The sequence below is a fragment of the Schistosoma haematobium genome, chromosome ZW, assembly GCF_000699445.3.
Source record: "Schistosoma haematobium chromosome ZW, whole genome shotgun sequence".
NCBI lineage: Eukaryota > Metazoa > Platyhelminthes > Trematoda > Strigeidida > Schistosomatidae > Schistosoma > Schistosoma haematobium.
Window position 1 is genome coordinate 76882493 of NC_067195.1, and position 14015 is coordinate 76896507.

Consider the following 14015-nt stretch of genomic DNA (forward strand, 5'->3'; position numbering starts at 1 on the left):
TTAAAAAAAGTAGAACCTGAGCCAGTGATGATAATTCTACTTTTGTTCCTTATTCGCTCTTATTCTTCTTTTTCGCCAACTGACATTACATTTACCGACGCTCCGTGCCCAACTACCGCCGTCCCTGGGATATTATTGAAGTCCGGTAGCAACACCATGAGGTTTGACAATGTGTGTTCAGGGACAGTGAAGATAATCCCCTCCTTTATTTCTCTTTGAAGTTATCTCTTTACGATGTTTGGCCCATATTCTTTTTAGCGTTTAAATGTGCTACATTTTATCCACATTGAATAAATCACAATAATTTCCATGTTCAATTTGGTAAATTTTTTTATCTTTTCATTTTTTTGAAATGTCTTGAATAAGTCTTACATGCGTTTCAATATTATACCATTAGTCTATAGGTTGACAATCAATAACCGAACGAAGTAACCGCTTGAAGTCTTACTAACAAAACAAAAGTACATAGTTACTAATATTTTGATGTTATTGTTTTCTTTTTAAAGTATCAATATAAATCACCACCCATAAATACTTGGTGTTTCAACCAGATATTCAGTTAATTAGTATTAGTTAATGTCAGTCAGTCAGCTACAACTTAGGACCAAGCACATACATGCATCGGTCCAAGTTGCCACACCTCATTAGCACAACAAGATGAACATCGAATTCATGGAAGTAGTTACTTCAATGGTAATAATATATAAAAGAAAGATTGATTAGTTAATATATTACCTTTTTAAAGGAAACGTGTTATTCCTTGCAAATATTTGTAAGCCTTACTTGTATTTAATAAAATTTTCTTTAGATCACATGGTATTGTGCACAGTGTTTCTACTCACTATACAACACATTTAATTGCTTGTCGTAGAGGAACAGAAAAAGTACATGCTGCATTAAAATATCTTACAATAGATAGTAATAATCTTCAAGTAAACAATAATTCATCTTCACATTCACTTCATCTTGTTTCACCGCAATGGTTATGGTCTTGTCATTATCATTGGGATCATGTATGTGAATCAAAGTATCCATTAGATCGTGATTTTCATCCAAGTGATTTTGATCCGGATATTGAACCGATTCCAGGTACAATTCGATATGCAAAACGTATGCGACGACACTATTATCATCATCATCATTCCCATATTAATCCTTCTGATGGACTTCATCATCATTCTACGCATAATGATAATCGTCCACGTCATCATCGCCACGGTCATAGTCGTCATCACCACCATCGTCATTCTCAACATCATACTCATCTTCAAGATAAACATTTTCATAAGCATTCACATAAACATCATCGATTATCTATGGAATTAGAACCGTCTTCTGATATGAGTGATGACATGTGGGTTTTCAATATGTATTTCACGTAAAACACGTAAATTTTCTATTTCGTTAATTTTAACATACTTTTATGAATAAATAGTAGCGACTTATAGGTGGTGGTATGTTGTATTGGATCTATACACATATATTTAAATAGGAGGTTAATATAGTGAATCATGTAAGTTATGGAACTTGATCTTTATCTATCTTGTCATATATAGATCATCTTCATATGATGTTTACTGGATTCTTCAGTAGGCGATATATACAACATTGTGATCAAACTATATATACATAGACGAGAAAAAAGTTAAGTATCAGTTGTTAGATAATAATTCGCTATGAACAGTTTACTAATTAATTAAATTTAAACTTAATATAGTTTGCAACGCAGATCGATTTCAGCTGAAAACTCATTGAGAACTTGAATGGTTTGGTAGCTCTGTGATTAAATTGTCAAACTTTCAGCTATTAAGTCTCAGGTTTGAACTACTTTTAATCTACTTCGGTTTGGATAAACCGTTAACATCGCTAGACTTCATATTTAGAGTGTGACTCGAAACCAATTATATAGATTTGTGCCTTATAAGTTACATCAACACTGAATGCATTCAACGACTATTTTTCTCTAGTTTGGTAATATTTCAGTAATGATCACTCGTGTGTATATGGTACAAGACTTACTTACGCATGTTACCCCTCATGGAATAGATAGGCCGCTCACCGGCATTCTCCATTCAACTCTGTCATTGACAATCCTTTCCAGTTTCTATCGATTCTTTGCATGTCTGCTTCCAATTCTCGACGCAGTGTGTTCTTCGGTCTTCCTCTTTTCCGTTCCCCTTCACGATTTCAGGTAGTAAGCGCTTGCTTCGTGATGCAGTTTAGTGATTTCGTAATATATACCCTATCCACTTCGAGAGTCTTTTCCTAACTCCCTCCTCATCAGGAATCTGGTTTGTTCTCTCCCACATTAGGTTGTTGCTGATGGTATCCGTCCAACGGAGGACATTGAGTATCTTGCATAGACAAGTGTTTATGAATACTTGTACTTGTTTGATGATTGCCGTAATAGTTCTCCAATTTTCAGCTCCGTACAGTATGACTGAGTGTCTCGACGTTCGTATTGAAGATTCTGACTTTGATATTAGTTAATAGTTGTTTTGAATTCCAATGCTTTCCCAGCCTTGCCAATTCTCTCCTTTACGTCTGCATCAGATTTCCTTGTTCATCTATGATGCTGTCCAGGTATGTGGAAATTTCCACCTGTTCCACAGTTTCCCCATCAAGTATGATTGGGTAGGTGTTCTATGTGTTACATTTGAAGATCTTCATTTTTCCCTTGTGTATGTTGAGAGCTACTGATGCAGAGGCTGCTGCTGCTGCACTGTCTTTCTTGACCTGAATTTGTGGATGTGTATGGGATAGGAGGGCTAGGTCACCTAGTTGATTCCGAGCTGTACATTGTATTCTGTGCTTCCCGTCAGATGTGGAGGTTTTCATAATCCAGTCGACCACCATAAAGTCCTTCTATCCACACTGTCGAATGCTTTCAGTGGAGCTGGTCTATTCAAGAGTTCCTCAAAATATTCTACCCATGTATTCCCCTGTTCTTGAATCTCGGTGATTGACTTGCCTTCTCTATCTTTGACCAGTCTCTCTGGTTTACTATATTCCCTTTCCAGTTTCTTCATTGTGTCACATAATTGTCTCATATTTCCTTCCCTTGAAGCTTTTTCCATTGTCGTTGCTAGCTCTTCCACATGTTTGTGCTTGTCAGTTCTCATGCTCGTCACTTGCTTGTTTGCATCTGCGTATTCATCTTTTGCCTTGACTTTCTCTGTTCTTGTTCGGCTGTTGTTGATTCCTGTTCGTCTTTTTGAGTCTTGTCCAGGATTTCCTTAGAGATCCATTCCTTATGATGATGTTTGTTGCGGCCCAGAACCCTCTAACACGTTGAAGTTAAGGCTTATTTGATCCCTTTTCAGTCTTCTTCTACAGTAGTTTATTCTTTCAGTAGATCCTTTAAGGCTTGGAACCTGTCGTTGATTTATCTTGAATTCGTTGAGTTTGTCAGTATCCGGAAGAAAGGTTGTATTAAACCTTTGTAATGCTGTTTCTCCATTTGTCTAGTACTTCTTTAGCTTCAGTTTCATCATGAAAACCAACAGTTGGTGGTGATCCGAAGTCATGTAAACTCCATTCTTGCTTCTCACGTCTTCCATTGACCTCCTGAATTTTTTAATGATGCAGATATGATCGATCTGGTTCTGTGTAGTGTGATCCGGTGATACACATGTAGCTTCATCTCTGTGTTTGTGTGGGAATATTGAGTCGCCTATAACCATTTTGTTGAAGGCTTATAGACTTGCAAATCTATCACTATTATCGTTCCTTTCTCCTAGTCCATATCGTTTCATGGTATCTTCATTTCCGAGGTTGTCCATTCCGACTTTCGCGTTTAAGTCTTTCATCAGGATGGTCAGGTCCATTCCTGGACACCTCGCTATGATCGATTGCAGCCTCTTATAGAACTGATCTTTATTATCGTTGTTGCTGTTATTGGTGGGTGCATAACATTGGATAACATTCATTGTGATCCTCTCGCTCTTTATTTTGAAGGATGCTCTGACGACTTTTGATCCATGAGACCCATCCTATACGTGCATTACGTGCTTCTCTGGACAGCATGATTACAACTCCTTGAGTGTGTGGAGCATTTTCTTCTTCGTTACCGGATTACAGCAGCATTTCTCCCATATGTAGATTTTACTGTTCAGCTTGGGTACAATGGGTTCCACTGATTCCGAGCACCGTCAAGTTGTATATCCCTATTTAGGCAGTTATTTGATTGGTTCTCTCGGTCTTATATATTGTATGAACGTTCCATGTAATTAGAACGTTTTTGCTGTTGTTGTTGGAAGGGGCATCGGCCTCGTGACTTCCGAAGGATCTAGGTTTTCATCATGAGTCGTTATAATTTTTCCTTCAACTCGGAGTCCAAAATCTGAATTGTTTAATTAATTTTTTTCTAACTAGCGTTTATTTAGCAAGTTCTTTTTTACGCGATGGGGTTGGCGACCCCATGCCCAATCCTCCTTTTTCTTGAGTGCTTGGGACCGGCAGTAGCCCTAGAAGAGGTACAGGTAGAGTTATGGTACAAGACTCATGTTATTTAATTCATTAAAATGTATAACAATTAGTTTGGATAACATGACATTTCAGTAACAAAGTAATGTGAGAAATAAATAACAGGTACACACTAAAATTCGTCACTGAAAATAATGCCAACCTCAACAATAAAACTGTAGTAAAATAATACAAGATCCGATTTGATAGTCCCTAAATTGACAGAGTCGATGATAGTGTTTAGCACTGAAGTTCGAAATGCATGTTTCATTCTATTTACCACTTCGATTAGACGTACATATACATCTTAGTGTTTTATGTTTACATTGAAACTTGCATTTAGTATCCATCGTTTATCACTAAACTAATGAATCATTAAGACCACATAATCGGCTCTTGATATTTATTTATCTTGTCTTTACTACTGATGGAATAAGTTGGAACTTTTTTCATCCTAGCTGGATTTGTTACTGACTTAACCTAAGTAGTAAGTAGTTGGTTCATGTTTTCATTATTCATTCGACTAATTCAAAGAAAATTAATATATTAGCACATAATAAGATACTTATAGTTTGTCGCTTTTTAGAAAAATAAGTCATTAGATGGACAGAACTATGTAAGTTATTTTGTTTAAATGAAGTATAATTTTTCTAACAACCATTGTTCTTTTTTTCTTCTGATATCATATATTTAGTGAACAAAAAATACCTCGTCTAGATCCAAGTGTAGTCCGATCCGCTTTAGATTCTATTCGTACAGAACGAGAAAACGATCGAAAACGTAAATTGAGAAAGAAATCAAAAACTAAGAGACATCATAAACGACACCGTCGAGATTTATCTCATCATGAAAACGCAAAAGTGAAGAATATTTCATTAATTGATAATGGTAAGAAATTAATTATATGTGCTATGTACATAGATAAATGTTTATTAGTATGCAACCTTATAAAGACTACGCATTTTGAAGTTAGCTAACATCTTGTTATGTTTTACAGTCCAATTCATTTATGGTATACACTTTCTAGGACTGACCTAGACCCACTCGACGAATGAGAGAACCAATATGAGTAGGAAGATTTAATTGGCAAAATGATTAATAACGTGAGCTTTGCACAATCATCTTTCCCTGCCTTGTTTTCAATTTCCGACCTACTATTTGACCTTGAGGGTGGCAAACGGGCTGTCTGCTGAGGAGTCCCATACTAGGATGAAATGATCGTCCAGTGCTTCCAAGTTTTCAATGGTGACCTAACATTAATCCATTTATAATATCAATCCAAAATAATAAAAAATTACACTATTTAAAAAATGAAATAAACTCAGTGTACCTACTTATTGGTTTATTCCTCATTTATATTTAATTATTTCAGAATATTAACATTTTCTGACACAATTTATGTATTTTCATTAGGGAAGCGTAAATTATTTAGTTAATATCAGAAGGGGGTTTTGTGGATATTATAGTAATTTTAATGGTTAAGATCATTAGTTAATTGAACCTAAACCACCATGAAAAACCTGGATGAACTGGACGGTCGTTTCGTCCTCGTATGGAGCTCCTTAGCAGTGCACATCCACGATCCTGCAAGCAGGATTCGAACTCAAGGCCTATGGGTTTCGCGCGTGGACGCTTAACCTCTAGACCACTAAGCCGATCGGCGTCCAACAGTGTTAATGTTTAACTCCAACTAATCCACGAAATTGAGCGACACATCCACCATTGTCTTCAATTAGTTACTATCTCACAACAGAACCGGTTTAACCCCATTCCTAGGTTCGAATCTCGCGATTCGGAATTGTGGATATGCACTGCCGAGGAATGCCGTACGAGGACGAAACGGTCGTCCAGTGCTTCCAGGTTTTCCATAGTGATCTGCCTTCAATTGACTCATGATCTCAACTATCAAAATTTAGTAAATAAATTGAGTATGGGAGTTTAAATCAGTAGATTTTTTATGACTAATTAAAACTATAGTTTTTTTAAATATTAAGTTCTTCACGTAATTTCTATTTTGTTATCAAAATAGTTGAAAGTTAACTACTGACTCTTTTTAAACATAACTGGTTCTAGTCTCCATCGATTGTTACAGATTTCATGAGTCATAGTAGAGTAGAATTCAACTGACTATTGTGAACCTCCACATTGGATCTTTATCATGTCTAACATGTAAAGGATGATGTAAAATTAAACTATCAAGACTTTGATATAGTGAAAAATACTCAATAATTCTATTCATAATTGATAACTCAATGACACGGTTCAGAATCGTTAGCAATGATACAGACGTATTCATTATGTCTTCTCATTAAATCTTGATTTTTAAACTTGTCTTATAAGTTTAATTTCATGAATTCATTATTTCTTCACAAATATATATCGTCCGTCCTTAATCTTTTCTATCATCATTGATATTGTTAATACTTCGACTATTCTGACCTTAGTCTTGAAATAGTGTAGCAACTTGAACCGATGTACATATGTTCCGTGTTATACATTGTTTACTACTGACAATGTCGTTTACCGGGAACTCTACTTTATTATTATTCTCGTTTATTTATTTGTTTTACGCATAATTTAGTAACTATAAATGATCAGGGTGGAATAATGTCTGGAAATGAAAGTTCTTCATCTTCTTCGTCATCACCATCATTGAAATCTGATTCCTCTATAGAATCAGATCTTGATCATCATGAGAGACAACCAAATAATTCATCATCATCATTCACAGAACACTCCACAAAGCAAGGAAATATTTCAACAGAAAATTCAAAATTAGCATGTTTATTTGATGAATCATTATGCGATCATAGTGAAATTTGTCAAAATAATAGTATTATAAATTGTGATCTATGTAAATCAACTTCATCATTATTATGTAATTCTGACAAGTTACTAATGAAAAGTCCAGTAGTAGTTGGTCATTATGTGACAGAAATTAAAGATGAAGGAGATCAAGATTTCAATGAATATACAACAACAAGAAATCTCATAGAATTAAACGATGATGAAGAAGAGAGAGAAAGTACAGGAAACACAGAACAGTTCAATGGGGATGACGACGATGTTAATGACGATGACGGTGAAGAGGATGAGCATTCCGATTTAACCAATGAACAAATTGAAGGAGAAGAGGAAGCTAAAGCTCAACTCAGTGACTTTTTACCACCTCCAACAACTTTAGTATTGGCAGATAATCCTTTGATGCACTTACCTCCAGATGTAGGTCATTTTATTCAGGAAAACGTTTTCCGTAACTCAATTTCATAGTTTTAACAGTACAGAGTTGTAGCTTGTACTTACCTGTATTATAAAAAAACATTCACAGATATTGTAAACCACAAATATTAATTTGTTTAAATAGTTGCGTAATATCATGAATTGGTCAGTGTGGAAAAAATTTCCTACGAGATTCCATATCGGTAACTTCTAGTTAATGTATTTCCTGAAAGGTCTACAAGTCATAAAATCAATCCTTGACGGATTGATGAAGTGACGATACAACTATTCAATACTCTCTAGCTAAACTGATTTCACGATGTAAATTATAAATTGGACAGAGACAAATTATGTATACAATTCATATTGTTCAAAATTATTGAATTGATAGCTTACTGGTTAAATCGCATTTTTATTATGGAATGGAACTTCATTGAAAACTGTATGGATAGTGGCTAGCAGTGGAATCCAGGACGCGTGTTTCGTCGTATTTGGGACTCGTCGGCTGGATGTACCTCCATCTCAGAGTCGATGTTCACTGTGGGATTCGGACCCAGTACCGTCCGCTTCAAACGCCATCGTGTTATCCACTTAGCTACTGAATCCTGATAGCCACTTGCTTGTGCAATGAGGTGAAGTTTAATTCACTTGGTATTGCTTTACTTGAATCTTCCCATTGATGTTTAGGACTGCAGTTGATCAGTCTCTTATTGTCATATGTGCATACTGTGTGTATTGCCTTAATTTACAAGCATTATAAGCAAAGATGGATAGTGGCTAGTAGTGAAATCCAGGACGCGCGTTTCGTCTTATTTGGGACTCGTCAGCTGGATGTAAGTTAAAGCAATATCGAGACAATAAGCACAGTATTCACATATGTCAATAAGAGACTGATCAATCGCAGTCTCAAACATCAATGGGAAGATTCAAGTAAAACAATACCAAGTGAAAACGTATGGCTTATAGTTGGATTGATTTTAAACAAAACTAAATTATTTGTTAATAAGTTAGCGAGTTGATGTGTGAGCGTGGAGGATAATGATTAAGTGTCTGCTTAGTCAGACATGTAGATAGTCTGACAGGTGTCAGATCAATTATATATTCCCCTATTCTTATTATTACTCACTTATTAATGATTGTTCATTGTTGTTAGATTGTGCCGGCTTTTAGTGTGGAAATATATTTACGTTGTGGTCAGGCTAATCACGTGTTCTTGATCATCTGAGTTGTGTTGAAGTCCTGTAGAATAGACACTGGGATGGGATCTAGTGTAGATATTCGTCTAAAGTAAATTAACGTCCCATACATGTAAACGTGGAAAACCAACCGTTATAACATTAGATGAAGTAAAACCGAGTGTTATTACACGAGTAATAAGATATTAACTGCTCTTTGACACCATTTTCAATTGATTTTCTATGTTATGTTCCATAAAGTTTCTGATGAACGAAATCTACTGGTTTGTATATTATTATGTAAATGTTAGGTTGGTGGGGCGGGTAGGAATAGTAGATTGTCTGTTACATGCATACATATATACCATTTTGCTTTTCACAAAATGAACATTATATAGGCAACTGGTAAAATGCTCGCTGAAATTGAAGATGCTGTTCTTGAAGAAGTAACTGAAAGAGCTACATCAGTTCCTCGAGAAGCTGAAATCTATGATCCAGCTATAGATAATTTTAATGATTCTTCATCAACAGATTCTTCATCAGACAATCAAACATCTGTTATTGAATTAACTAAATTTCATAAATCTCATAATACAACTAATGAATTAATGAAAAATCCAATGGAATGTGATCGTAGAACATTAAATTGGCAGGTAAGGAATTGAAAGATTCAGTTTAATGTTGATTAGAAAACCCAAAACAATAATTGTGCATAACATTAAGGATCATTCAAACTTATCTTCTTGATGATTTATTATACAAATTTGGAAATATTTTTACTTGAAGATCTTTAAATGTACTGAAATATTGAATGTTTAAGCCAATATAACTTGTTTCCCATCATAGTATTCGATCATAGGTGTCTTCTAAACATTGCTCGTATATCCTGGGACCATCGAGTAAGTAATGTAGTTGTTAGGAAACAGGTACTAGGCAAGGATGGCAAATCAACTGATGAAGTAGTGAAACTTCATCAGTTGAGATGGCTGGGACACGTGTTACGTATGTCCAACCACCAACTACCCCGACGTGTGATGTTTTATGGTGTATGAGAGTAGGTTGGAAGAAAGCTGTATGACATGGCTCAAAATCGTTTGCAATGGCGCAGGTGCATCCACTCTTTGTGTTCTCCCAAATTTTGATCTCCTTATTCCTCCTTGTCTCTTTTCTCTTCCCAAATTTATTTCACTGTATTATACTCTTTATATAACATCTCCAAACCCTAATGTTTCCGATTACTGCTTATACTCTAACTACCTCTACCACTACGGGATTCGAATCAACATCATACATGAACAATGTTCTTGAAGATAATTATAGTTAAGTATTTAAAGAGTTTTCAATCTTCCACAGCATTAAATTGTCATAACTCTCTCGCTTCATATCTTTCTTTCTACGAACTAATTCTTTCTCCCTGTATCATAATCTTACACTATTGAGTTAACTACTTCTATGAACCCGGTGTTCGTCTTGCTGTGCTAATAGGGTATGGCAACTTAGAACGATGCATATATGTGTCTGTTCCTACGTTGTAGCTAACTGACTGACTGTCTAGTTGGATAAATGATTTACATCTTTCTAAGACTAAAAGTCATTTTTGAAGAAAAAGTAAACAATCATAAGACACGAGTTTTGTAGGTTGTTTACTTACCATTCTCTAAAATTAAACTCTTACTTCTTAAAATTAATTATCTTGACATAAAATTTTCAGCTAACATGTTTCCATTAGTTATAAATTTGGAGGATCTTTTTTCAGTAGAAACAACATTTCTCCTTGAACTGTTATTGTCCGTGTTATCATTCTAAAACGATTGATAGCTGTTTCATTCTAATTGAAACTCAGATATATATATATATATATATATATATATCAGAAGGGTCAACTGAAGCTAGACCACCATGGAAAACCTGGAAGCACTGGACGGCCGTTTCGTCCTATTGTAGGACTCGGCAGTGCACACCCATGATCCCGCCTCGCGAGATTCGAACCCAGGACCTATTAGTCTCTCACAAAATGTCCATACAAAAATGCCTTCTAATTTCAATACTTTTCTAAGTTGATATAAATTTATGGCGAAAATTCACATCAAATACGTTCATTTTACCTTTCTATTCTATTTCACATTTTATTCAGGTACAAAGGGAATTACTAGTACGTAGACGTCATCGTGCATCTCCTGTAGAAACTACAAAAATTGACCGCGAAATTCGCCGTTTAGATCAACGTTTCTGTAGGGAAAGTCGGCGTCGACGCTCATGTGATGATTTAATGTTTGGATCAATGAAATCAATTAACAGTGATAATGATAATTTCTTTAATGAATCGGACAGCGATTGTGATTCATACGATGCTGATTATCCAAAAGTAAAAAAAACAAATAGATAAGATTATTTTATTGTGAATAACTTAAATTCCATACTCTATATCGTTTGGTGTGCATTAAACATTGAAATGGTGGAAATTTTTCTTAGCAATTCAGATAGATGCTTTGGATGTTGTTAAATTCTGGAAGCTAGAAAGTCTAATTGCAAAGATTTCATTATTATTCTGCAGTGGGCACAATTGTCTAGCACCATACATTTGTGAGCTGCTCTTCATACACGACTTTACAATCTAGTTCGTAGTAAAAGTTCTCAATGACAGCAACGATTTCCTGAAATACTCCATAGTCTAGGAGAACATTCTATAAGGTTCTCAAAATCACGCTGTTGAATGGTTTCTCATTATTGAGTTGATGTATAGTGATAAGTTCCGTCGAGCTGATTGCTCAACAGTTAACTGGATTATCGTGATTTGGTCGGTACGTAACCGATCCTTACGTAAACCACCAGCATGTTGATCCCGAAGTTGGGTGTTTACTTAATTATTTTTTGGTTCAGCGACATCCTGTTGAAACTTCACCTAATTCTGAAAATGATGTGATTTCTCTTGAGTTGTCACACCTACTAAGATCTCTCTTCTTCAGTATCTTGATAAGGATCCTTTTTTTAATCTGCTGGTACTCGCTATTTTAATTCTGCTGTAAGTACTCTCATACTCATGCCTCTGAAGTTATTTGTAACAGAATATGTCGGTTCAAATAGTCCAATTATTTTCTAGTTTTCACACTAAACCAATACACGAAGTTGTGTACTTGGCTACCGAATCACATCATTAAGTCTCTTAAAAACACTAAGACTTCAAGTCTTATTTGACAGAATGGGGTATGTCATTCCTGTCTGTGACATTTGATCAAACTATTAGTTTTCTAATCACCAGTGTATTTTTTTCTCTAATCAGTCTTATGATTTCCAAGATAAATTCATTTCATGGAATAAACGTGTATTCCCTTTTTAGGGTTGGGGCCCTGACGAGCACATTCACAAAGTTCCTAAACATCGCTTTTCAAGTCATAAACGTTGGCTTATTGGTTCACATCATCATAAATGTAGTCGTTTATCTGTCTCTCCAGCAATACACTCTGATCCTGAACCGAATACTAATTGGTGGATACAAGATACAGAAGATGCAGAAAATAAAGAATGGAACACTTGCCCTGAAGGTTATGATTATGCTGATGCTGAACGTACTCGAGAAATACTGTATGATTCTCGACGTGATAGATATGAATCATGCAAATATGAAAATAATATAGCTTATCAAAAAAGAGGTCATGGTAATTTAACACGATGTCTATTTGGTGCCGATGATAGTCCAGAAGATATAAATCAATCCAGTGCAGATGATGAAGATGTAATAGGTCCAATCTCTGATGTATCAATTGGTGAAGATTCCGGTGACGTAGAAAATGATGATGATGACGAAGAAGATGAAGATCTAACTGATGAACGATGGGATCCATTAAGAGAGTTTATGTAATAGCTTTATTCATTATATTTTGTTATTGTTTATGAAGTTGTACATATATCTATCACTTGTTCTCTTTATATTATCGATTTCTACTTTTGTAGTGTATGTTTATAGAGAGTGATATTGATTATCTTGTTACGCCTTTTAATCATTCTTTACTAATCATAATTATTTTTAAACATACAATTTTAATGTTTCTTTTTCTTAAAACAAAAAGTTACTATGAAAAGACACGAGAAACAAAACCACATCTAATTTATTTTGCCTTTCGTAATGTTTGGATCATTTTGCAATGAAAATAAATGAAGATTTGCAGTTGATGAAATTTCACTACTTTGAATTGTTTCTTTTCCTTATACTAAGGAATACTTGGAATCTATCGCAGATATCGGGAATAAATACCCGAATGTTTTAGTAGATAGTTGTAATGTGGTTTTTACTTTAGATTGTGATTTATTACGATTAGTGTAGTCTATTAATAATCACTTGCGGAATCAAATTATTGATACAAAGCTCCGATGAAGTGACGAGCTCCACTGAACCCACCCAACATCGAAGCAGCACCCACGGACCTCCCAATTAATGTTGGCCCACCAACAATTGAAGAAATCAGCATGGCCATCAGGCAAATAAAGAGTGACAAAGCAGCAGGACCAGACAACATTCCAGCAGAGGCACTAAAAGCAGACGTAGCGGCAACTGCAAGTATACTCCACATTCTCTTCAATAAGATTTGGGATGAGGAACAAGTACCAACAAACTGGAAAGAAGGACTTCTGATCAAAATACCGAAGAAAGGCAATCTCAGCAAGTGTGATAACTTCAGGGGCATCACTCTTCTCTCAATACCGGGAAAAGTCTTCAACAGGGTATTGTTAAACAGGATGAAGGACTGCGTAGACGCCCAACTTCGTGACCAACAGGCAGGATTCCGTAAGGATAGATCGTGTACAGACCAAATCGCAACTCTACGGATAATTGTGGAACAATCAATTGAATGGAATTCATCACTCTACATCAACTTCATTGACTACGAAAAGGCATTTGATAGCGTGGACAGAACAACACTATGGAAACTTCTTCGACACTACGGCGTGCCTCAGAAGATAGTCAATATCATACAGAACTCATATGATGGATTACACTGCAAAATTGTGCATGGAGGACAGTTGACAAAGTCGTCCGAAGTGAAGACCGGTGTTAGACAAGGTCGCTTACTCTCACCCTTTCTCTTTCTCCTGGAGATCGACTGGACCATGAAGACGTCAACGTCTGAAGGGAAACACGGGATACAATGGACAACTAAG

General features: G+C 35.6%; 1 protein-coding gene across 2 annotated transcripts in view; it reads left to right on the plus strand.

Annotated features, from left to right (window-relative positions):
* Positions 1-13636, plus strand: part of CTDP1_1 (RNA polymerase II) — a 32345-nt gene extending 18709 nt beyond the window's left edge. For both annotated transcript variants that reach the window (XM_051212345.1, XM_051212346.1), the window contains 6 exons: positions 809-1354; positions 5159-5352; positions 7046-7686; positions 9257-9511; positions 10993-11223; positions 12196-13636. In XM_051212345.1, the coding sequence (XP_051072523.1) occupies positions 809-1354; positions 5159-5352; positions 7046-7686; positions 9257-9511; positions 10993-11223; positions 12196-12717 (2389 nt within the window). In that variant the 3' untranslated portion in view covers positions 12718-13636. The remainder of the gene's footprint in view (positions 1-808; positions 1355-5158; positions 5353-7045; positions 7687-9256; positions 9512-10992; positions 11224-12195) is intronic.
* Positions 13637-14015: the final 379 nt, after the last annotated feature.